Source organism: Anser cygnoides, chromosome 1 (genome assembly GCF_040182565.1).
Source record: "Anser cygnoides isolate HZ-2024a breed goose chromosome 1, Taihu_goose_T2T_genome, whole genome shotgun sequence".
Taxonomy (NCBI): domain Eukaryota; kingdom Metazoa; phylum Chordata; class Aves; order Anseriformes; family Anatidae; genus Anser; species Anser cygnoides.
The window spans coordinates 184,192,345-184,217,595 of record NC_089873.1 but is presented as its reverse complement, the minus strand read 5'-3'; the positions used below and the strand labels follow the sequence as shown (position 1 = coordinate 184,217,595).

Here is a 25,251-nt window from a genome sequence, read left to right as displayed (position 1 = left end):
CCCTTAACCGATTACATACAGACCTTTTATTTTTTTTTCTGTTGCTATCTGTAAGCAAGGAGATGGTATGAACTGAAGCTAGCTACTGTTTAAGGAAAAAACGAATCCCTTTTGGAGTTGATAAAATAATTCTCCTTGTGCAAGAGTGACAGGAGTTTGGGCATATATAATAAAATAGAGGAGCTTGTCGCTTTCTTTGCCTGTTTAGGCTCTAGCAACTGTCATATAAAGGAGAGTGGGGACTTAGTTAAACTAACTCAAAATTATTGGCATCAAAGAGCCTTTGGGTTAAAGATCCCCATCAGTGCCAATATGTGATTGATCTCAGGTTCCCACTACTGCCATTATGCATAATAGCCTTATTGCTTTGCCTGGTGGCTGTTCCTCACAAATGGAGCTGCCTGCCAGGTGTTGCATGCTGTCAGGGTGAACAGATACTCATAGGATTTGGTCATGTCTTGAATTTGGAACCCAGATAATAATGTTGGACTCAGACTTCTGGTCTGATACCCTTCTAGGCTACAGCTGTGCATGTGAAGTTGAAATGTTTTTATAAGTGTCTTCCTGATGCCATCGTTGCGTGTGTTGCTCTGAAACTCCATGTCAGCTGTCGGGACTCTGGCTTCTAGTTGAATCTCTTGAAGTGCACCAAGACAAGAAATTAAGGAGTTCAGACTTAGCAGAAGAAAAAACAAGCTATATTGGCTTTATGTTCATGCACATCATACCTTTGTAAATAATGGCAGTCTTGAGATGACACCTTCTCTAGCCTGATTTCATTTCTTCTCTGAATCAGTGTCATATGGCATAGTGAGTTAACCCCAGTAGGCAGCGAAGTACCACACATCTGCTTGCTCACTTCCCCCTCCACCCCTGGTAGGATGGAGGAAGAGGAAAGGAAGAACAGAAGTGAGAACTTGTGAGACCAGTTTTAAAAGAAGAGGAAAAAAAAAAGGAGTTTATTAAGTGAAAAAGTGAAGAGACAAAGAAAATAAAACAAGTGATGCAAAAGCAATCATTTTCCACCTCCCATGGGTAGACTGATGCGCAGACAGTTCCCAAGCAAAAGATGGCAATTCCTGAACCCCCTGTATTCCCTCTACTGTTGAGCATGATGATATACAGCACAGACTCTCTCTGTTTAGCTGGGATCAGCTGCCTGACCATGTCCCCACCCAACCTCATCTGCACCCTCCAGTCTATTCACTGGAGGGGCAAAGTGAGAAATGGAAAGCATTGGCACTGTGCATTGTTCAGCACCAGATAAAGCATTAGTGTGTTACCAGCAGTGTTTTAGTCACAAATCTAAAACATGGCATTGTATAAGCCACTATGAAGAAGATTACCTCCATCCCAGCCAGACCCAGTACATATGGGTGTTGTGGAGTTGGGCTTTCCTGTGTGACTTATGAACACTTCTGGTTTGATGTGGTCTTGTCCCAGCCATGTTGACAGTTCCCAGTGTTGTTTAAATTTGGATAATTTTAGACCTTTCCCATGGAAAATACATTTAAATGCTTTTTGTAGTCCATGAATCATACCGAAACAACTCCCTGTCCTTGGCAGCAAGAAAATGTCCGTATCCAGAGCCCTGCAAACCCACCACTGGGACTATACCATGGACTGTAAGAATGTTCATGATCAGCTGGAAGGGCAGCCATCTCTTCCTTGTGTTTAATTTATACAAGTGCACATTACTTGTCCTCTCCTTTGTGCTTCAGGAAGAGCTCTTTAAACACTTGGAAATGCACATCCTTAACTGCCTTGAGATCTCTCACCAAAGCCCTCCTTTGCAGTGAAGCCTACAGTGGCTGAGTGGCCAAACAGATGAGCGTTGTACGCTGCCTCTTCTGACGTTTGTCTTTTCTCTCACTGGTGAGATCTAATCTCACTGGGGCACGGTCTGTCTTTCATTCCGATCTGCCTGTATTCAGTGCTTCACTGTGAAGGGTACTCTCAAGGCACAGCATCTGTGTAGCACAAGCAGGTCGAAGAAGAAAAGTGTCTTAAACATTGGTTAGTATCGCTCGTATCATTATCCTGGATTCAGGAGTTTCCTACTGCTGCCTGCAGTTGTGCACTCAGAAAAAGCAGTGCGACCAACTCTGGCAGGGTGGTAGAGGAATTGCACCCTGTTAGAAATTTTCACAAGAGCCTCAAAGCATCAGCTGTGTGCCAAGTATGCTTGCTATAATTGTGGTCCATGGAAAAACATCTCTCACGGGCTGCCAATTGCGCTTTCAGAGCCCACACTGGGCCGTGCACTACGTGGGTGTGCACTACATGGCTGCTCTATGCCTACGATAGGCTTGGTGTCTTGCATTTGGGTTCTGGTTGTTTTAGTCATCACTCCTTTGGGATTGCATTGCTTAAGCCTTCTAGCAGTGGGCTGCTAGCAAACCTTAAAACACCTTCAACAACAGATAAAAGTGAAGAGTTCGTGTGTCCCTGTGACTGAGATTGAGAAATTTCCTGTAATAATCAGGGAATCAAAGCATAAAGATTAAAAAGAGTGATGCCTACCTGTACTGATTTCGTAGGCTCTCTTTAATGCGGCTAAGCTATCAGGGCATGATACATATCCAGGCCCTTGAGAACACCCTTGTCTTTTGTATTCTTTTCGTGGAAAAGTTATTTGGAAGAGGGACTACTAGAGGTCATCTTATCCAGCATCCCATTTGAGCCACTAGATCAAATTGGCCGTTGCTTTGTCTAGCTGGAGCTTGAAACCCACCAGGGAAGGAAATTCCACCACCTTTCAGGACCGCGTTATCTATCTCCTTGTGAAAACTTTTTTCTTAATGCCTGCGCTGAGCCTTCCAAGCTGCAATTTGTGTCCGTGGTCCTTGTCATTTCATCTTCCACTGCTGAGAAGAGTTTTGATACCTGGTGTTTTGTGTTCCCTTTTCACAGAACAATTCCAGTCACTTGTGCTGTTCAAGCCCTTTATTAAACCTCCTAAGACGTGCGCCAAAGCAAGCATTTATGATACAGATGTCTTAGCTTTAATTTCCAGTGCAGCCCTGGTATTTCATCAACACTAAAAATGCTGTGCAAATGTAACAGAAAATCGTTTGAGCTGATAGTGCCTAGGCTGCAGTGGCCTTCTCTGTATGTACAGCCTTACTTTGGGACCCTGTTACATTTCTTTGTACATCCACTCATTGTGTCCTGAATGTTTTGTTGAAACACCCTTAATAGCCCGTGGTCCTTGCCAGGAATGCCACTGCTACTGGAAAGCTACAGGTTTCCCACAGACTGGAAGCAGTCGCAAAAGGTTTCTCATTTTTTCTTACTTGTACCAAAAACTAAGCCTAATCAAGAACTCCAAACTGGAAATCCCTTTCTGGCCCTTTCTTTTCGCTGATGACATATTTAGTAATTAATTGTCAAATGTGTTTCTCGTTGAAATCCACCAGGTGGCACGGTTCACCTGGTTTGCCGGAATAAGGAACGAGCTGAGGATGCCAAAGGAGAAATAGTGACGGAAACGGGCAATCAGGTGAGTTGTTACTCAGTCTTTAGTTCACTTTTTTACTACCACAGGGGCCTTGAGATACTCTGTTTCACTGTTTTGCTGTTGTGCTTTTAATAGTATTTTCCTACAGACATGGAAACGTACAGTAGCTTATCACTGACACGGTCTGAAGTAACTTAATTTCACTGGGCGATGTTTTCAGTTTTCTGTGGTTAATGACATCACCAGCAGCATGTGTTACTTAGTGTTTTTTGTCTTTATGCTTGGTCATTCCCTACTTACTATTCCTGGCTATGTGGCCGAGGCTTTTCAAAGTTAATTCATTGCAACACTCTTGCAATAACATTTATGAGTTTGCAGTGTTGGAGGTTTTCTGTGCATGAGTAACATGTTCTTGATTTGCTAAGGCTGGCTTTCCTGTTTTATGAACTCTTGTATGTGGTCCTAGCCCCATGCTCTTTGTAGGATCTCTTCCTTGTCTCCTGCCGTCTGTTAGAGATTCTTTTTGCCTCTGCATATATCACTCTGCAGTAGCCCCCTGTAGCTGTCAGTGTTGCTTTGCTAATTATTCAGGAGGGTGTGCTTGTGGAGAAGTGCAGTCAGTGACTTTCTACCTTGGGTGGAGAGCTGTTTTCATTTTAAGTGGTGCTTTGGCTCTCGAACACAGTATTTTGATTCCAGTAATAGTTTTTAATATGGATCAAAAATCGTGAAGACTTTTTATGGTTAGGGATAACATATTGACTAAATTTCTGCTCTTTGGTTTCAGCTCCCTAGCGTGACACAACCAGCATTACACTTCAGTTCTTTAATGGAGGTGAATTAGATCAGTCCTTCTGCAGAAATAAGTACTCTCCAGCTGTTTATGAAGGCATAATCCCTTGGCTGTAGTTGTGGAAGGACTGGTGATTATCCGTGTTACTTCCTTTCCTAACTGCAGTCAGACAGTCTGGGAAGAGGGGTGAGTTCGATGACCTCTGAAGGTTCCTTCACATGCTGTGCTCTACCATTTGGTGAAACACAACTCGAGACAAAAAGGGTTCTTCCTCTGAAAGCAGCACGTCTACTGCACATCCAGCTTTGGCAGGATGCAAGCCTGTAGTTTCTCTAGTGGGGGAGGAGTATGAGGACACTGCAGAACTTGTGTGTGACCTTGGGGACTGGGCGCTTGTATGGAAAGGAGCATTCAGTGAAGTGTTAGATGAGCTGTACGAGATGAACCTGTAGGACATGGGACTGCACTGGGAAGAGTCAGTTTAATAATTTGTTCACAAGAACATCCTTCTTTACAAGTACCCATTCAGAAATAGTCCAGGGAGTTAAGAAAATGCCTTGTCTGCAACTTGACAAGCCACATCCAGACCTAATTTACTCTTCCTGGTCACCTGGACAGAGATCCTGTTGTAATATACACCTGAATTTTTTTTCCAGCTTCCACAGCAACACATGCCAAAGGTCAGTGCTGGGAAGGAGTTACTATTTGGCAGGCACCTGCACCTTGACCTGGGAACTAGGAAGGTCTCCTGATCTATTAATTTAGATCTACTCATGGAGATTAGGTTTCACCTTGAGAATGACTTTGCTGCCATCAAGGACTTTTATAGGGAACAGATCTGTGGGTCCTTTTTCTGAGTCAACACGACAGGCTTCAGCAGATAAGTGTTGTTTTAGATCTTTTTCACTCTCTGAAATCACTTGTAATATTGAACATCTGCCCCCAAATCTCCTACTCCTCTGTTCCAGTAGTTGGTTGTAGTAGCTCTAAAAGTAGAAAGCTTTTAGAGAGGTATCGGGTGTGGAGAACAGAGTCAAGTTTTTGGTCAAAAATGAGCATTACAATGAGAAAACTCTGAGCTAATTCAAATAAGGAGCTAAAATACAATGGCTGAAGAGAAAAAGCCAAGTGTTTTTATCTTCAAGGAAGCAGAGTTATAGGCTGGGAGCGATGCCTTATAATTTTCCCAGCTTCTTTACTTATCTCTTCTGCTTGTATAATGAGTATTTAAAGAAACAGTTTGGGAAAAGAGGAGGTCCTTTAATGATTATTTGTTGTTTTCAGTGAGAACGTATTCTCGTATTCTCTGCATAATTATCTTCGAACTGCCTTTTCCAGGGATACGCCATAAGACTATCTGTGGTATGTCTTTGAGATTAAGTGCTATGCAGGAGAGGGGTAGGATTTGACATTGCTTTTGCATGCTGATAAATGTTACCGTGCTTCTGTTAGGTGACAGAAATTTACAGAAAACAAAAGAATTGCCTTTAACAAGAAGTAAAAGCTGGTAGATGTTTTGGAGAGAGAAAATACTTCTGGCTTTAGTGGGTTGGAAAATTATAACTTTGCTCTCATGTCAAACTTTTTTTTTTTTTTTTTTTTTTTTTTTTTACTGCATCCACATCCCTGCCCATAGTATTTCAAAATGTAGGGTGGCTAATGGGGACTTAGCGATTTGCTTAGGGTGGAAAGGTGCTGCAGAAGGCACCCGACACTGCTCGAGGCTGACGGAGCGGGCACAGTGACGCACCTCTCCAGAGGGAAGACGTGGCAGATGTTGGACTGCAGGGAGAGGTGGACAGGGTCTTGGCAGGGAGTCGAAGGAGGGCACAAACCCCACGTTGCGTGGAAGAGGGACAGCTGGGGCTGTCCTCAACGAAGCAGTGGGTGGAGACTCCTAAGGTGGGGAAGGCTGGAGGTTTGTGGCTGCTGGCAGGAGAAGGCAGGCTTGTTGTCAGCCTGCAGATGGGCGTTTGCAGGATAGGTGCAGCGCCATGGTAACAGGGCAGGAAGCAGCTCTGTCAGGGGAGGCACTGGAGCTGGCAGAGCCTCAGCCCTTGTCAGCACCAGGAGGAGGTGGTGATAATGGCTGGAGGCTCCGTCCTGTGGGGGATGGAGACACCGGTCTGCCATCTCGGCTTGATGTCCTGAGAGGTTTGTCACTTGCTGAGGACTCAAATCTAGGGTGTTGTGGGGAGTCTGCTGAGGTTTGTGTGGCCCTCAGACTAACACCTTGTTGCACAACCACGTAGGCACCAGTGGCATTGTGAGGAGTGACATCCTCACAAGGTGTATCATGAGCAGTTACAGGGGGTGAGGGACGTAGGGACCCAAGCAGTACTCCTAAATCCTTCCAGTGACAGGCAAGGACATGGGTAGGAGCATACACACCCTGCAGGTCAGCACCTGGACACGCAGCTGGTGCCACTTTGTCTTTGGCCTTTACGATCTCTGACTCTGAGAAGTAAACGATATGATCTCTGGCCCTGGGGGTGACAAGATGACCCTGAGGGAGCAGCGTGCCCAGGGGAAGGAAGGCCAAGGACACCCTGGGCTGTATGAGCCAGACTATAGCCAGCATGATGAGGGAAGTACATCCCCTGCTCTGCTGAGCCTTTGTGAGACCACAGCAAGAGCCCTGTGTCCAGTGTGGGGCTCCCCGGGACAAGGCAGTCATTGATGTGCTGGAGCAGGGCCAGTGGAGGGCTGCCAAAGTGACAAGGGAGATGGGACATGTGGCGTGTGAGAGGCTGAGAGGGTTGGTTTTGTTCAGTATTAAGAAGAGGAGGCTGAGATGGGTCTTACTGTGGTCTGCTGCCGCGTGATGGGAGGGTGCAGAGAGGCAGTGCCATGCTCTTCTGGCAGGTGTGCGGGGAAAGGACAAGAGGCAGCAGATGTAGATTGCAACACAGGGAAAAGTTCTGATTAGATAGCAGGGATTTTTGTTTTCTCACCCTGGGGGTGGTCAAACACTGGAGCAGGTTGCCTCGAGAGGCTGGCAAATCTCCTTCTTTGGAGATAAAGAAAATGTCCCTGCACAACCTGATCCCAGTGACCTGCCTTGAAACAGGGGTGGGCCCAGGGGGCCTCCAGAGGTCCCTTCCAACCTATTTTTTTTCAAATGCTGTGACCTTGAGCATTGCTTTGGAAAGTTGCTTTCAGCTAAAGAAGTTGCTATATGAATCATTTCAACGCAGGTTTTGCAAGCTTTGCAGTACTTTTCTAGTTCTCTGCTCTGCTTGACTGTCCATCACATACATTTTAACTAAGCAGGGCTGTCTGAGTATGCTATTTGCACGTGGCTTGTGAGCTTCACTGTTTCCTGGGCTTTACCTTACGGTGAATCTGTGCTGTGCCATGCAGCACGTGGGTCGGGTGGGGTACCCATGCAGGATTGCCAGGCAGAAATAAAAGCTGGGGTCTCTTCAACCAGGCATTCAACATTAAAAAGCCATGGCTTAGCAGCAGCTGAATGAAATCACTAAACATGTTTTATGGACAAGAATTAGATTTCCCAGTTTTGCATGTTAACCAGAAGTGTTTTAGATCTGTTCTGGAGAGAATATATATATTTTTTCATATGACTTAAAATGCTTTTCACCTCGACGGGCCTTAATGGTGAACAAGGCCTATTCACTGTTGACGCTGACTGTAACTTACTTTTTTTTTTTCCATTTAGAACGTCTTCTTGCATATTGTGGATATATCTAATCCCAAGGAAATCTGGAAGTTTGCTGAACAATTCAAAAATGAACATAAATTAAACGTGTTGGTAAGTTTGCATTCTTAAGTCGTGTGTCTGTTTTTGGAGTGCCTGTCCTCTGAACTTATCCAGCAAGTAGTCCAGATTTCACAATCACTACTGCAGTTCTCTGCTTAATTTCCCCTAAATGCTGCTGCAGAAGTCTCCACGGTCTGTTTGCTCTTGTCCATTCTCAGTTCACATGCACAGATCTAACTATAAAAGAGAGAGGGATAAATGCAGTAATTTTTCAGTTGCATCTTTTGAGTTTCTCACATGTTTTCTGTTTCATGGTTTATAGAAACAATCTGTAGCTTTGTGTTGTAGTGTCAAAACCCAGCTAACTAGCATGGGCTGCTTGTATGTTTAGTCTTGCTTGTGTAGATTGCTTTTGTTTACAGGAGTTGTCTTACAGATCAACAATGCAGGATGTATGGTGAACAACAGAGAATTAACTGAAGATGGACTTGAGAAAAACTTTGCAACAAACACCTTGGGTGAGTGTTGGAGGCTTAGTTCTGAAAAATGGTACTTGTTTTTGGTTACAAAAGTGTGTCTTTACAGCTGGGTTCATGAGGTGTGTATTCCTGCTCAACGAGGGTTCATATTGTTGCTCTGTCAGGGAGGGAGAAAGAAAAGAAGTATTTCAGCTTGTGTGGAGTGTCACTGTTGAATTTCTCCATTTTTCAGTTTTTCTCATATCAGTGCCTTTATCATTGCAGCGGTGGACAAATACAGATAAGATTTAATTCAATTGATTCTGAAATCTGATAAGAAACTTCGTTCCAAGCAGTGCTACTAACGATAGCCTGTGTAATCAGTGTGCTCCTGTGGCTTGGAGAGAGCTCAGAGCACATTCAGATGCTTAAAGAGACATTCATACGTTTTGGTAGTCCTGAACAGCCCTATTCGTATGATGGAGGCACTGTATAGGAAGGCTGTACCCTCTGTAGTGTCCTGGGCACCCTCAGGCAGACACAACACCCAGCCAAGTGACTGAGCAGTACGGGGTAAGTCTTAAGCACTCCATATATAAGGGGTGTATCCAATGGGCTGTATGGTGGAGGTGTAAGAGGGACAAATTAAGGAGAACAAGTGGAGGGAGGTGTGGCTGAGCAGGGAACGCTGAGCGAAGCAGCAAGTTCCCCCCTAAAAACATGGCAAGATGCAAGCACACAGGCAGCCAGCAGGGAGAAAAGCTGCCTGCTGCCACTGATATCTGGAAGGCTGAAAGCTGCGCTTTTTGCAAAGAGAGGTGCGGTGTGTGCATCGAACAGCAGTCCTGTCACTCTCGTTTCCCTTTGCTTCCACGCAGGGATGTAGTTTTCCCAGGAGACTGGCTTTAGTATGTAAAGAAGTGACACATGAAGGAGGAGCTGTGCTGTGTTTCTGTGGTTTCCTCCTGTTCATCAATATCTGCGATGAGGAAGGGGAGAATCTTGGGCTGTAGAGATTGGACATTTACAGAGCTAAGCATTCAGCGGCTGGAAACCCTTGTTGGGTTTTATTTATTCGTAGCTTTGTTCCTGCGTAGCTTTCTTAACTCCTATTTACTTCTGAAAACCAACATTTTGGGTATAAATATCTTGTGCTTAGCTGATACGGCACACGCAGCTTGTTTTTCTGCAAGTCCGAGTACATTAAGCTGACAATTAAAAATTCAAGCGTAAAAGCAGAGTTTTCATTTTCTTCGAATTAATCTTTCACTAACATTCTTCTGTTTCTTGTGGTCAGAATTCAAAATGAGTTTTATTTTGCCATCAATTTTCCCCTGGCTATAGAAATACCACGACTTCTACCTCGCGAAAATGTATTCCCCTTAAATTAGTTTAACTCCCCGGTGGTCTGTCAGACAAAAATTCAGCAGTGTGTGAAGATGTAGCTCTTGCAGAGAGAAGCAGAGTGAAACAAGTGCCACAGTTTGAACATGAAAGCATGGTTTTGTGTCGTTTTAAACACTGAGGAAATTGATTGCTAAGGTACTGTGCTGGTGCATCACTTGAATCAGATTTTATCACACAAGTAGAAGCAGCAAGTTCTGCTTTCCTGGCTGTAAATCAGCCTCACTAGGAGTATGCAGCAGAATCAAGCTGCAGGAACGTGGTAGAGGAAGCTGAATTATGGTTGTTGTGAATTAGGAAAGTGCTTGTACTGTCTCCTGAGTAGGTTATGTACAGATCTTTATTCATTTGTGTACCACTTGCTGCCTGAGTGTATAAGAAGGTCAAGGAGGTGACTGCACATTTGAGCGCGAGGTAAATCAGGTAAGTCATCCTCTGTTGTCCAACCTCTGCAGAGTTCGAACAAGGAGTGAGTTGTTTGCTTGGGCTGGTTCTCTCTTGTCAACAATAAGAATTAACTTTCGAAGCTAAAGAATAGAGTGAGACTTCGTTGAGCTGGAGGAGATTGTGCAAGGGAAGGCTTCTGTGCTAAACTTCTGTGCCTGTAAGTCAAACACGTTGGAGGACCAGTGCTATAAACAGCACAGGCTTTTTCCTTCAAAGCCAGAGGTGGGGTAATAAATCATGCCTGTCGGAGTCACGGTAGGAGAAAGTTTTATGGAAAAATGCATGTCAGGGTAGATGCTGTGTCAAGTCATTTCCCTAAGCACTGTGTACCGTTTGGGCATGCTTTACTTTGGAGAAGTTACTTACGGATCAGTAACTATCTGTGGTTATAGGTTCCTAGAGAAATCCTCGGCTAAATTAGGCATGGCTGGTAAATAGGTTGGCTGTAAACCAGGATGTGGTCTGAGAGAACAAACTGAATTCCTCTCCCTGCCTTTCTCCCCAGAAAAGCTAAAGCCTGGCCCATGTTTTGAAAATCTGCAGCTTTCCCCCTCTTGTCAGCAGCACAGAAACAATAACTTGTGATTGCCTGATTTCTCCAAAAATAAGACGAAATGTTATTAAGCTTTTTTTTTTTCGGGTTTTCACATGCAGGCATTCTTTTCATCTTTCTTTGACTATTTGTTTTTACCCTGAATCTTAGCTCTGGTCTAATAAAGGAGTGTGTAGGTTGTACCTATCTAAGAATGCAAGACTCTGAAGTATAAAATGCTTTAATTACAGAGCACAGTCTGTGAATTCTGCAGCTGATACCTGATTAACGTTTACGTAAGCTGGAGAATTGCTCATTTGGGGGTCTAAAATGCTCTGAAACTTTTAAATCCAGGCTAGGGGTATTTTCCTCCTGACTGCCTTGTTAGTCTGCTTTCAGATATTTTGCAAAATGGATGGTAGAGTTCAGTCCTAACTGATCACCTGACTCGTGAAACATACTTTATAGCCTGACCTTTTGTTGGACGTAGTGGGCAAAAATGAATGTAAAAGTCCTCTGATAGCTAAGATGGATTATGCACAAAAATAGTGCTGGTTAAAATAGGAAGTAAACCCCCATCAATGCGAAACGCCACTGACTGGCTAATTCAGCTTGCTGAACTGGGAGGTGCAGAGTCCTCTCTGGTGGAATATGCAGGTGGGTGAAGGTCACAAAAACGTGAAACGTGGGTCGATGGCCCAGCCTTTGTAGGGTTTGTTTAGTATCTGAGTTGTAAATTGTAAACTGCTTTGAGCCTACAGTGTCTGTGCTGACCCACCACAGGTCTGTGCTGGCGCCTGGCATCCTTAAAATGGGGCTCAGGCACAAACTCTGCGTGGCTCGTTGTGCTTCTGTTGTTGCTGTCAAAATACCTTGCCTTTTTTCCCTGCTAGATCCACAGGGATTGTTGCTGTCATTACCAGAGCTCGATGAAGGTGTAGCGAGCAGAGTAAGCTGTGGAGCACTCGGGCTGTAATGTGGGAGTGCTAGCCAGGCACAAGTCTGTAACGGCACATTGTGGACTGAATCACACCTTCAGCGTGAAATTGAGTGAGCGCCTTGGGGTAACGCAGGCTGGTTTCTTGGGGAGCTGCAGCTGCTGATGGGCAGGTTGTATTTGTGCTTTGTCCTTCTGTTCTGTGTGTTGTTACCCCTGCGTCTCCTCCCGTGGGTTGGCCTTGTACTCAGGGCAGCATCCAGGAGCAGGGCAACGACAAGCAATCATTTCTTCTGATGAGACTTGCTGTATTTTATTTTGTTTTAGTAAAACCCAAACAAAGACTATTCGGTCATTTTAGAAAAAACTGTCCGTGTTGGTTGCAACAGAAGTGTGTTCCTGTTGAAGCACTGGAAATTTAGCTGAAACAATCCTTGTTTCTCTATTTTGGGGCCTGCCTTGCTGTAGTTTTACTTAGCTCATCTTTGTGCTTGACGTGGAGAAGTGACATATATGTTACATTTTATTGCTACTTCCCAGCAAAAGGGATGCTAAAACACGCTCAGAGATAAATAAATGATGCTCCCAGTATGCATCTTTTTCTCAGTCTAATGAAACCTCCTCTGCTCCCTTGTTTTAATAATATAGCTGCACGTGTTTGCTCTGTGTGCAAGGAGGGGTAGGGACGGAGGAAATAAATGCTTCTCTCCCATAACAGCTGTACAGCTCATCGATGGCAAATTGCCTAACCTGCATGGATATCTTTCAGTCCCTTCCCTCCACATAAACCAGAACTAACCGGTGTCTCACCCAAGCCAGTGCTGCCTAGCAGATTGTGGTCTGAGCTACTCGGAGTCAGGCAGCTTGGATCTGCCATAGGGTCAGTGCTTGATCTCTGCAGACAGCCGTACCTGTGAAAAGGAGACTGCGATACCGGTTTTCTTTTTGAAGAGCTTTGAGACTTACTGATGAGAGGTGCTACATAGAGGAATGAAGTTGAATATAGTTGTAAAACTAATAACAGTACTGAATTCTAGATTCCCAGGACACAGGGGAGCCCTTACTGAGCTGAGCTTTGTAATTCAGGGGAAATGGAGGCCTTAGTTTTGTCTTTCATGTTCATTAGCTCTTCCCATCCTCTCTCAGTTGTTGGTAGTGTGGTGGAATTGGCCCTCAGAGACAGCACACTAAAATCTTCATTCCTGATCTTGTACTCAGGAAACAGGCTCAGGGATGTCTCTTACTTGAAACTGCATAAATTGAAGGCTTGAAAAGATAACCAGGTCAAGGGAAAGTCAGATTTTTTTTTTTTTTTTTTAAGACTCGGACATAAGAAAAGCAGGCCAATTTATTTAACTGATTTTTACCAGATGAATGAGCCATTAAAATATGTACAATACAACTTTTTTTCTGTTCCCACTTTTTTCACAGTTGAAATAGCTCTGTTCCTAATAATAATGCAAAGCTCAGGCAGATGGAAAACTCCAGAGTGTGGTGCTGGCTGCCTGCCCTTATCTGAGTGTTAGCAGATTAAAAACCTCACCACCAATTTGCCACTAATTGCCAGATAGAACATGAAGCAAAAACTATTCTAGACTCCACCAAGACACTTGGGTCTGCAGTAATTTGCATCATCAATTAATTTGATGCTATAAACAGGTAATGGCTTTACAGTATTAGTTCTGCTGAAACAATATTTTTCACTATAAATCAATTTAAAGTGCAGGTTTTGGGGTCACTTTAAACCTTTAAAGCATATGTAGCGTATAAAGCATGTCAGCATATGAATCGTAAGGACTCCTCCAGATTTTAGCAGGCTACAGATGAGTTACAACAGCAGCATTTTGGAAGTCTGCCTTCACGGTCTTAGTTTATATTTTCTGTTATGGCTATTCTGTGTTTTGCTTAGTTTCGTATTCTAATACAGACAGACGCGTAGCCTTGTGTGGGAAAGACCCGTGTCTGATACACTGTAGGCTTCTGTCCATTGCAGGGGGGTGGATTTCACTTTGGTTATGCTGTTGTGGAGAGGACGAGGTCCATGGTGAGTTATCTGTTACAAGAACAAGCAGAGCTACCTTCCAGCAAGACCTGAGTTTTCCACAGTTCCTCAACTTCTATTCCAGGTCTTGTGAAAGGCAGCCTAATTTTATCGAGGACTTTATGAAGCAGCCCAGCTGATTTTAGAATATATTTTTTAAACAACTTGTGTATGAGTTGGATGTTTATTTCCATAACAGCTCCTCATTTTCTACACTTCCGCCATTGAGGTTTCTCCTTGTGATTGTGAAACGCAAAATTGCTGCTCATACACGTAGACAGAGGAGTTCACTGTATGGAGTTAAAAATGGGTCTTGCAAATTAGAGCACGGTATCTGATTACTCAACTAAATTGAGAAGATGTCAAAGCTAGTGGGACATTTACACAAGGGAATGCATAGTGATTCAATTTGTTTTTTTGGTGGTTTTTTTTTGGGTCCAAGTAAATATGAAACCTAAATAAACATTACTGTGATCAGCACTTGGGAGGGAGTGTGTGTGAACAAAGTGTGTTCTGATGAAGTGCCACACAACATTTTTACTGGAATCACCACGTGTAATGCACAGACTGACAACCCACTCTCTCTAATCTACCATGTGACAGAGTCGGTTGAATGGCTTGTGATAGTGGGGTAACCGTATCCTTATAGGAAAGACTTGAATTACACTGGTTTGTCCATGATTTCCTATGATGTGAGCTCAGCTTCGAGACGTAAAACTTACAGGAATTTTTACAAAGAAAAGCAAATGCAGAGGGGATGTTTATCTTTACAAGACATTGTGCAACGATCCCAGGAGCCTCTTTAACTCGAGAAAACGTGGCCAGTGAGGACTGTGTCAAGCCTCATTGCAGGGAACAGGGCTGTCGCTTGTCCAGTAGGCTTCTCTAGCTTCCTCACCTCAGCAGAGATCAGCGAGGGCAAGAAGAAATCCTGGACATGTGGGTGACAGACCGGACGCTTACTCACCCGCTTCCGCATTCCTGCTGCTCCTCCATTCGTCTTGCTGAGCTCCTTTGTGGCACAGCAAATGCTCGTTTTCAAAGGCAAGTGTTATGTACCGTTTTACTGCAAAAATGTGTGTTTTTTTTTTCACCTTTACACCAGTGGGAGCCAAGCTTTCAGGCCAACGCAGGCAATATACCTTCAAAAGGTGGGAAAAGTCTGGCCTCCGTCACACGTGCATCGATGCAGGCAGCGCAGACGGGTGTCCAGCACCGTGTAGTGGGTGTACTCAGAGCTCCCTGCCTGCCAGGTCTGAGCTGGGTGATGGAGACAGGCTCCTGCTTGAGTAATTCAAAGTAATTCTTCTCCACGGGCACTCCGGAGACCTGTGCAAGAAATGGGTCGTGGTCCAGGCGAGCTGTTCAGGCACAAACGTTCCTGGTTGCTCTGTGTCCTAGCCAAGCAGCTCCATTTACTGTGTATCTGCTTGAGACAAGGGCACGTTTTCACCAGAATAGCCCCAATATTATTGAAACTTTTTGTCTTTCCAAAAAAAAAAGTCTTCCTTTGTTTCTGGCAGAATCACCCAGGTCGTCAGTGGAGGGGCAGGATCGCCAGGCTGCCCAATGCTCGTTGCTTTTCCAGTGGTGGTCATCAGCTTTCCCTCCATACCCCTCTGGGTTCTCTCTTGGTCTTTTTAAACAACAAAGAAAAAGAAACCTAAAAAAATCTGTACAGTTTGAACACAGTGATAATTAAGGATTAATCATATTTGAAACAGTTATTTTAACTAAACTTTGGGGGAGGAGGTTTAACAGACAAAAATTTTTGTGTCGAAGACATCCTAGAATGCAGGCAGATGTGAAGGCAGGTGTGAAGGCAGATGTCCAGTACATTGATATTAATAATCAGTTACTAGCAAAAATATAAATAATTTGGATCTTGCCTTGATTTCCTGAAGAGGGGTGGGAGGAGGGGAATTGTCATCTCTCCTACCAAATCAGTACCTTGGTTTTCCTGACAAAAAAAAACCCAAACAACTAAAAATAACAACATTTTCCTTTTTCATTTTTATACTGTCAGTGCAATTCATATTTTTATAAGGACTGCGGCAGGCAAATCATTCATTTTCGGCGTGCCCTTTTACTCAGAAATTCATTCCTGTATTGCTGCATGCTGCAACACAGCCGTGCTTGGCAAAATGTGTGCCGTGAGGTACAGGACCGGCTGGATTTAGCATTGCTCTTATCGACTTGAACACGACAGTCAAGCTACACACCAGCTTTTACGTGGGTAAAAATGCAGAGGTTTAAACTGAGAATGATGTATTCCAACCACTAATATGCTGTATTAATCTCATGCCACTAAGTTTCTTGTGCAGGCTGTTTTGCCTGACAGGCCAGCCCATGCGAATATGAATATATAACATCTGAAAGTATTTTTTTTCAAATACTAAGGAATTTGTGTCTGGACGCCTAAGACTGGGGCAGGAGGAGGAGGAATGAAACACTTCAGTCGTAGTGCCTGATGCTTCACATCTGTGAGTACTTTGAGACCCTAATGCCTACCGTAGGAGGCTGGGATCAAAACCAGTCTTTTCACGCTGTCTCAAAGCAGATGAGTGACTGGTTTTGCAGGGCAAAGTCCGAATATTTTGGCTACGGGGGATTTACTGAATTCCTAATAATTTTGAGGGAGAGAGGACGGCTTTGCAGTTCGTTTGTGGTTTTAAATAAACACACAAACTTCTGACAAGCTGTGGATGCTATAAGCAGGATTTTTTGGCATTGAGCGTTTCTCTCATCCATCTGGAAAACAAGACGAAGCCCGACCATTAATGAGGCGGTGTTAATGCGTCTGTCTTTGCATCCCTTTAGGATTACCAAACAAAACTGATGCCCCTCGGAAGTGTAAATTAATCCGTGGGATGGTAAAATTGAGCATCGGCATGGCTGCTGCATTGCAGCTCAGCCTTCGGGAAAGGCAGCGGGTTTAAGCAGGACGTGATGGCGCTTTGCATTTGAAGAAGCCACAGCGAATCAAAACTTAATCCAGGCTCTTGGCGTGTGCTGGAGTGCTGCCGTTTTATTTTTTTTACACCGCGGCAGTCCCCATGGCAATCGGCAGTAGTCCTCGTCCTTGTGGTAGTGTCGGGCACGGTCTCCCCGCCGCTCCCAGGGGATGCACGTGGGCTCTCTCTGTTCACTGGCAAATAAATGCCTTTGCTTGCATCTTCTGCTGAAGACAAGCTGCCTTTACTCATCTGCTGTGCCTTCATTTTGCTTCATTTGCTTGTGTTTTAAATATATCGTGTGAATATGGATGTCCCGCTGACGATACAGAGAAAATGAGGACTGTTGTGACTGACAGGGGAACCAAGGAGTTTGTTCACCAAGCATTTAACTTCACTAGCATATTTATAAACATGCTGTATTTCAACTGGGTGATCTCATTGCCTCTGTGGAAGAGAGGTTACAAAGACACATGCTGAAGTCTTCATGTCTAGTGAAAAACACGGCCTCGGTGGCTCATGGAAAAAAATACGTTTGTAGCTGACAGAGAGTTGTTGAACTCGGGCCATTTCTGGAGAGACAGGGGAGAAGTGTAGTACTCAACACAGAAATGCTGGACTAAGTGAGGCTGGGTTCATTTTCAATTAAACAGAACTTTTTAAGTACAGTTTTAAGTGGGGGAAAAAAAAGAAAGAATCGCTCGTAAGAGATAAAAACAAGCAAAAATCCCTGTATTGCAACTGAATGGGTGAAACAGCACTAGGTGTGTCTGAACCAAACACATGAGCAGATGAACAGTGTTGTGAATAACAAACTGCTGGTCATGGTAACAGCTGTGATGGAATATATCTGGGCTGTGCGTACAACTTGTGCTACTTGGACGTGCTTGAAGTGGGGAAGGATACAGTTAAGTTTCCCCAAGTAAACCTAGCTCAGCCTCGGACACACAATATGAATATTTTTTCCCCCCAGGGGCTCCTGATCTTCTGTCATGCTGGGGATTTACGAGGCAGTTTTTATGTGCAGCAGGATCCTGAAGTGTTGGGGTTCTCTGTGATGTTTTTGTCTTTTCACCGTGAAGTCGCTTGGCGTGATGGATGAGTCTCCAGTGCATACGAGAAGCGTGGTTTGCTTCTCTTGTTCGCTGTGCAGCGTAGACATGTGTATATGGCATGCACAGAGGGGAAATACCTTCCCTGTTTCTTCCCTGGTGTCGCCTCCCCTCCCCAAGGAAATCCGTATTTGCCTTCAAAGGTCGGGCTGGAGTGTACCCAGCAGTTTGTTCTGTAGGTACGAGACACACAGAAGTCTGTAAAATAACAGATGTGCCTTTGGAGAAGTATGAAGCAACACAGACAGCTACGAGTTGAATACAAGTAAAGCAGCACCAAAATCATTAAACCCCACTGAAGTTTCAGAAATAAGACTTTGTATTTTTGTCGTAGGGGGCAGGGAGAAAAGAAAGCTTTTTAAAAAGATAAATTAACGTTCATGTCTGTCTGTCTTGTAGGTACGTACATTCTGACAACGGCCCTGCTGCCCCTCCTGGAAAAAGAAGCTGACGCCAGAGTGGTGAGTTTGTGATGCTGTTGAAAAGTGGAATTTTAGGGTTCTTTCCTTGTGGTTTGTGACAGCATCCCTTTGACTATGTTAGCAATGCAGGATTATTTATAATGCTATAAGCATCTCTAGAATCCTCTTGGATTTTGCCAACAACAAGCTCCTTCTCCCGGGCAAAGGTCCTGCCTGCTGCCCTGAGCCCTTCGTTGGAAAGCGGAGTAAAACACTTCTGGAAACTTCTCCTTTTCCTTTCCCTGGGGCAAGTTGTCTCCTGCAGTGGTGCAAAGTACTTACAGCAGGAGCATAGGCATAAGAGAATTTCGTAGGACTTGGTGTAAAACAGGCCAGCAAGTACATTGTTAAAATGAAATTTCCCAAGTTTTATATAGTATCTCTTGTTTTCTAATTAGCTTATATATTCTGCTATTTTCTTTCTCCCCATTGCTTTTCAAAAAGAAAAAGGACAAATCGATCCCTGATGGGGTTGACACCATTTTGAATGAAAATCAATGTTGTTTTTCTTTAAAAAAATATTTCTTCCACCTCATCTCTAGGTAAGCTCCCTCTATGAGTACAAGCACAGTGCAAAGAGTATGCAGAGGGTTCCTGCCCTGAGGAACTTAAAAATATGTCCTGAAGATCACATTGCATGCATGAGTAATCATGCTGGGGAGTTGTTGATTTGGGGTTTTTGTTCATTCGTTTATCATTCATTTGATTACAGATAACTGTCTCTTCTGGGGGCATGCTAGTTCAAAAACTGAACGTATCTGATTTGCAGTCAGGAAGTGGGACATTTGATGGGACGATGGTGTACGCCCAGAACAAGGTACAGTCCATGGTTTTGGAAACAAAGCCCACAACCTCTTTGCTAGGTGGCTTGTATACCGTCTGCTTTGCAGAAAGCTTTGCAAAAATAATAAAAAAAGAAATCATTGTGGCTTTTCCACTGCATCCAACCTGTACAGAGATGCACGGGCAGTAATCTTCAGTGGATGTCATGCGCTTACTATGAGCACATATCATCTTGCACGGGGAGCGTGGCTTTCATTTGATTTAAGTCTCAAAGGAGAGAACTGTCTTTTGCTGAAAAGCCCTTTCTGCTTGCTCAGCTCTTCCCTGCAGTCTGCAGCAAGTGGACTTGGTGAGCAAAAGCAGTGAAACCGCTGTAAAAATAAGCTTGCAGCTAGGATATGGATTGCAATGATTGTGCTGGTCTCTGACAGAATCACCCACTAATCCCAGTCAGGGTGAGTGAGGGTATCTCTCTGCTATACGTAAATGCTCTGATATTCACAGCACATTTGATGTAGTTTATTTCCCTGGGAACAAACTCGGGGACAGGCTACTGAACTTGATGCTAGTCTGGCTGTTCTTGCTCTATCCTAGAGACAGCAAGTTGTCCTGACAGAACAATGGGCAAAAACTCACAGAAACATCCATTTCTCTGTTATGCACCCCGGCTGGGCAGACACTCCAGGTATCATCTGCGTGACACTCTGTTTTTTTTTTTTCTTTCCAGATTAATCTAAAAGCAAAGAGAAATGAGACTTTCTGGTAAATTCCTCTAGCAGGTGCAGCGATTTCTTGGCTCTAAACTGGTGCTTACAGTAGTGTGGTACCACTTGGTAACCCTGTTCTCTCAGAGGGCACAGCATCTGCCCTCTGTGTATAGCTGGAGAATAATAAAGGGCTGTGAATGATGGCAGCCCCACGTGGGCAAATGCACAGCAAAGCCAGAGTGCTTTAAGCTAACTTTTAAGTTCTGCAGTGGGACACACAGATTCTGCCTCTGTGAGTACCAACAGGCAGATATTGGGAATTTGGAAGGGCAGTGCAAAAGGAGGTGTGCGTGCCTTGTTCCTCTGCTCTTCCTCTAGACATTTACGGCCCTCGCGAAGCGGTGTGTTTGGCTGGACAGCCCTTTGTCTGAGCTGCAGCTGTTCTTTGCTGACTGTGTCTCAGCAGGAGGGCCAGCATGAGTTATCCGGTATGCAGGTTGTGTACCACAACGTGCTCCCAGCCTCTAACACCCAAGCTTGGGACGTGGACTAGCAATCCAATATCTAGGTCTTTTCTGGAGACACAGTTTGCCAGAGTTGTTTCTGATAACAGAAGCATTTAAACCCCTCTACTCAGGCTTGAAAGCTATGCTTTCAAAATAAATACCTTAGCGTTGCCTTTTCTTTAAAACCTTTTTATTCTTGCCCATCGTTCATGTATTTCCAAACCTAATGAGCTTTAAAGTTTTGCCACCTCAAAGTTCAAGGCCGCTCCAGCCCCCCAGAATAAACAGCTGCAGGGGACAGGCCCTCAATCATCATCTGTTGGACAAAATAAAAAGAAGCCAGTGCTTAAACATGGATAATGTAGTTGGTACCGCTCAGCATAAGATTTTGAAATACTATGCTGCAATTGTTTTCCTAAAACTGGTGTGAAAATAAGAGCTAAAAATCCTGTCAGAATACCTGTGTTGTGGTATTTCTGTTTCCCCCATGTTTAACTTCTTTGGGACTTAGAATGGAACTGGATCAGAAACCTCTGGCCAATCCTGTTCTCACCTCCTTGTAGCTTTCTCCCTGCCATTTGACCCAAACAAACAGCTGTTTGATCACCTGGCACCATAGCACTGTTACCCCACCACCGTCATACCCCTCGCTATGTGGAAATACTTCTTCATAAACTTCGAGATGCCTTCTCTTCATTGTAAACTCACAATGGCACTTTTTAGCATTTTCTTTTAAATCATAAAAGCCTTGCATGGCAGACCACATCCCATTGTTCTTCTTTCTAGCTGTGAGGTCCTCGATGCCAGATTTCTATCAGAAGATGAAGAACAGCTTGCGCACAGAGGCCCAGGGAGCTGACACTGTTGTGTGGCTGGCAGTATCATCTGAAGCAACAAAGCTACCGAGCGGCTTGTTCTTCCAAGGTGAGGCAGCAGCGTCTTCCTTTGCATATCAGTGGAGACAGCTAAGCTGCCTGGAACTGTAGGATCCCCATCTGGCCTGGAAGGGGATGAAGGCTTGGCCTGGCAACAGTTTGTCAAAGGATCAAGTGTTTCAGAAAGTCGTTCCAAGACTAAAGGTTTAAGTGAGCACTGTGCAACCAGAGGAAGACTGTATTAAACTGTTATGTTCCTGCTTTTGTCCTCTAAATCATCTGATACAGGCTTCAGAGCATTTCTTTAGGGAGTTGTTTTTTTTTTTTTTTAAATGAAGATGGCTGCATGCAGGACTTCAGAGCATTTCTTTAGGGAGTTGTTTTTTTTTTTTTTTAAATGAAGATGGCTGCATGCAGGACTGTGCCAAGGGAAGGTAAATCACAGCAGTCAAACAGCATCTTTCACGATGCTGGGAAGCTAGCAGCCTTCTCACAGAGCACTGAGGGTTGCTTTTGTTTTAACTGGCTCTTCTGCCTGCCTCTCCACGCTGGTGTGAAACTGCCAGCTCCCTCTTTCTCCGAAGCTGGGCAGAGGCTTGAACACAGTGGCTTTTTTGGCATTGCTAGAATATGGGGCATAAGTGGAAAAAATAGGCCAGAGCCCCTTTTCTCCCCGGCAGATTGCAGGCATCTTGCTGGAAGCAGAGCTGTCTTTTAATGGTGCTGCGGGTCAGTCCAGTGGGAGAAAGGCAGAGCTCGGGGTAGTTGCTCACAGGAGCCCAGCACTGCTGTTGGCTGTGAAATCCTGATTCACTGGGATTTCTGGTCAGAGCATGCAGGTCTGGGCTTTCTGAGTTGGGTTGACCTCATCCTTTCTGTCTCCTTCCAGGCAATCGCATGCTTAACCAGACCTTTTTCATCTCATCCTGTAGCGCGTGCAGAAACCACACCTCCTAGCTGGTCATTCTGCTTTGTAGAACCAGGTGTTGCCTTTTTTCTACTCCTGTTACCTCCTTCTGGACCTAACGCTTCTGCTCAGCTCATCCCGCTCTGGAATCCCACCGGGCTCCCGTCTTCGGCCTTTGTTTAACTCCAGCTTTAGTTAACAGGGAGCACACCTTGGCTCTTCAGCTGTACGTAGTGATTTTGAGAGCTTCGGTGCTTGCGTGATGGCTTTTAAGGTTGGAAGAGAAGTTTCTTGTTACGTGCTTACTGAATAGGGATGAAGTCAGACTTTTTTTTCTGTCTCCAGCTGCCCTATGGAAGCCCCAGCTCAGAGTGCAGGATCTCTGGGCCCCTTCAGTAAAGGGCTTTGCATGCTGGAGCACTTGAGCACAGACCCTGCTTTTCTGGTCCTAGACGGCTGTTCCCTGAATCAGTAACACCTTTTCTCTGCTTCCTCTGTTCCCTTTTATTCTGTTCCCTTTGAGTGCAAACCAGCATTTTTTTTTTCTCCTGACGAATAAATATGGGAAGCGAGAACTTGTACAAGCAGAATTCTCTGCATCTGCCAAAATAAATAAAAAAATGTTTGATGGAGCCCTGCTTTCCAAAGCCCGGAAGCATCCTTCCTGTGATGCTGAGTTTGGGTTTCACACACAGTTCCCAAAGTTTAGCACCAGATATTTGAAACACTCCGCTCAGGTAGGAAGCAATTCATATTTGGTGGTTGAAAAGGGGACGTCCCTCTGCATGTCTCTCTCTCCTCAGGTTTCCACGAGCAGAGGCTATGTGGTGTGTGCAGCCAGTTATAACATTTGCTCTTAAGAGAGCGAACGTCTCTGCTCCCCTGGGAAGCTCGATAGGTTTTCAGAGAAATCTGCTGCCCAGTGCTGGAACAGCTTCTTCTTCTAGTCTCAGCTGGCTACTGCAGGCCTTGGACTTGTTAAACAGAGTAACAGCACTGCACCAGTGCCCTGACAGTTGCTTCACAGACATCTAAGAGCATTGCCACTAGGCTCCTAGGCTCTAGATACTGTGCTTTTGGAGAGAAACATCCCCTCCTATGGGCAGTGATATATTCACACTGAGTGAATGAGAAGAACAAGATTTGGAAGACCAATCGAAGTAACAGCCTGAGTTTAGTCACACACCTTTATGTTGGATATATGTTACTTCTGGCAGTTGAGTAATTAGCAGTTCTTCAGCATTTAGAATTTAAGCATTTATTATTAAGGATGAAAATAAGCATTTTAAGACTGAAAATAATCTAAGCTACAACGTCGCAGCTGGGGAATTTGTGTAGCACTAGAAGCTCTATGCATGAGACAAGGAAAATTCATGTCTGATGTTGAAAAAGCAACCTCTTCCTGCAACAGTAACCTCAAGTTACTGGTCCTACAGGAGTTCAACTAGTGACAGAGAGCAGGTGTAAACCCCACAAGACATTCCTTTATCTTGTCCCAGCTGCAAAAGAGATCTCACTTCCCACTCTTGAGCCATATTGTGCAAAAGGACAGTAATTCTAGTTCCCGAATACAAATGAAAGTAGTTCAATTTCTGGTTTGGAAGGTATACATAACTAACATTGTTTACAGAAACCTAGAAGGTAAATTTTCTGGCTTCAAGTCCATAAAATATGTTTGGAAAATATAAAGTCTAGCAGAAAAATCTCCTGTGTGATGCTAGAAGAGGTAGTTAAATATATTCATAAGGATTTTGTTTTTTCTGTCTTCCAGACAGGCAACCAGTCCCTACACACTTACCGTTAGCAAGCACCCACAGTCCACCAGGAGACGAGGAGAAGCTAATGGAGCTGCTGGAAGAATTCTCCCAGAAGTTTAAATCCCCTTCTTCAGGAACTTAGCAGCACTGTTGACGCAACATAACCACAAAGCTTCTAATTACAGAGTAACAGTGCTGTAGCGGAGAAGTAGGATGCTGTAGGCCTGTTAAATTGTATTCAGGTGTGCTTATCATGGGGAGTAGTGGTGCCTGCAAATCTGTTTTCTTTCTGAGAGAATCGACCATGGTCAATGCGCGGCTGCTGTCTCAAGACTCAGTAAGGTTGTGGTCTTTGAATTGGAAGGAAAATGTGGAGGCATCAAAATAAAACCCAAGTGCTAACTCTTAAGCTTTGTGAAGTTATCCAAAATCTTTAAAGCATTCAGCACATGCGCAAATGCAAAGGAGTATACCTTCATGAAGGACTTAGCAAAGAAGTGGTTAATATTTTAAACAACGTTTAAACACTATATTTGACAGGTTGGTGGCCTCCTTCGTGTGGGTGACTAGGCTCAAACATGTAACTGGGAACGCAAAAACTCCTGCGTCGCCTGCTTAGTTTAAATGGAAGGATTCTTCACAGCCTTCGGTTTCTATAAATCAATGCTGGTATGCAACAGTGATCTGCTTCCTCATGTTTAAACAGCAGGAATTTAGGAACGCTGCCAAATGCCTTCCACATTACTTTATGGAGCCAGGGCTGAGCATTACCCCGTTAATGTCAAGACACCATGAAGTAGGAAGCTTCGATATATACTGCACCCAGTCAGGGCTGGATCCCTCCCCTTCAGGAAGCAGAGAAATGGCTGAAAGACTGCACATGAGAAGAAATAAGGTGCTAAGCTGTATGCACTTGTCATTTCTGTGAAGGTTCAGGGAATTGCTTTGTCATTGTGAATGGAATATGAAAGGGAAGGGAACGCTGGGAGGCACAGCCTTTAGAGGCGAAATCCACCTCCTGATAAGAGGGTTGTATTTTGCCTGGAACTGTTTTATTTCCAGACACAGAGGATCGGATTTGTCTTACCTGACTTGCGGACATTTGAATAACTCATTGGGATTCTCACCGTAAATCAGTAGAGAGAAAACAGGCTCTTTCACTGTGATTTATTGGATCTGTTTTAAGAAACAACCCTACATTCCTACATCTTTCTGCTTACTGTAAAGACAACTAGCTCAGACAAAGACATTTGTAGTATCGTATCTTATATATTGCAAATATACTGCAAAGCCATGATTGTTAATAGCAGTAGTGGTAATGTTTTTCTCCTGAACCAAGTGTGTTTGATGGCAAAAACAAACAAACAAACAATAAAAACCCAGTAAAGCTGCACAA

General features: G+C 44.2%; 1 protein-coding gene across 9 annotated transcripts in view; it reads left to right on the top strand.

Moving 5' to 3' along the window:
• Positions 1-25,251, top strand: part of DHRS12 (dehydrogenase/reductase 12) — a 26,454-nt gene extending 1,203 nt beyond the window's left edge. For 3 of the 9 annotated variants that reach the window (XM_048068362.2, XM_048068363.2, XM_066989499.1), the window contains 8 exons: positions 3,420-3,502; positions 7,933-8,025; positions 8,411-8,492; positions 18,259-18,320; positions 19,033-19,137; positions 19,698-19,788; positions 21,103-21,240; positions 23,870-25,251. In XM_048068362.2, the coding sequence (XP_047924319.1) occupies positions 3,420-3,502; positions 7,933-8,025; positions 8,411-8,492; positions 18,259-18,320; positions 19,033-19,137; positions 19,698-19,788; positions 21,103-21,240; positions 23,870-23,997 (782 nt within the window). In that variant the 3' untranslated portion in view covers positions 23,998-25,251. Of the gene's footprint in view, positions 1-3,419; positions 3,503-4,247; positions 4,440-5,906; positions 6,408-7,932; positions 8,026-8,410; positions 8,493-18,258; positions 18,321-19,032; positions 19,138-19,697; positions 19,789-21,102; positions 21,241-23,869 lie in introns of those variants that run through there. The other 6 variants (XM_066989509.1, XM_048068369.2, XM_048068365.2 and 3 more) reach the window with 5 other exon arrangements.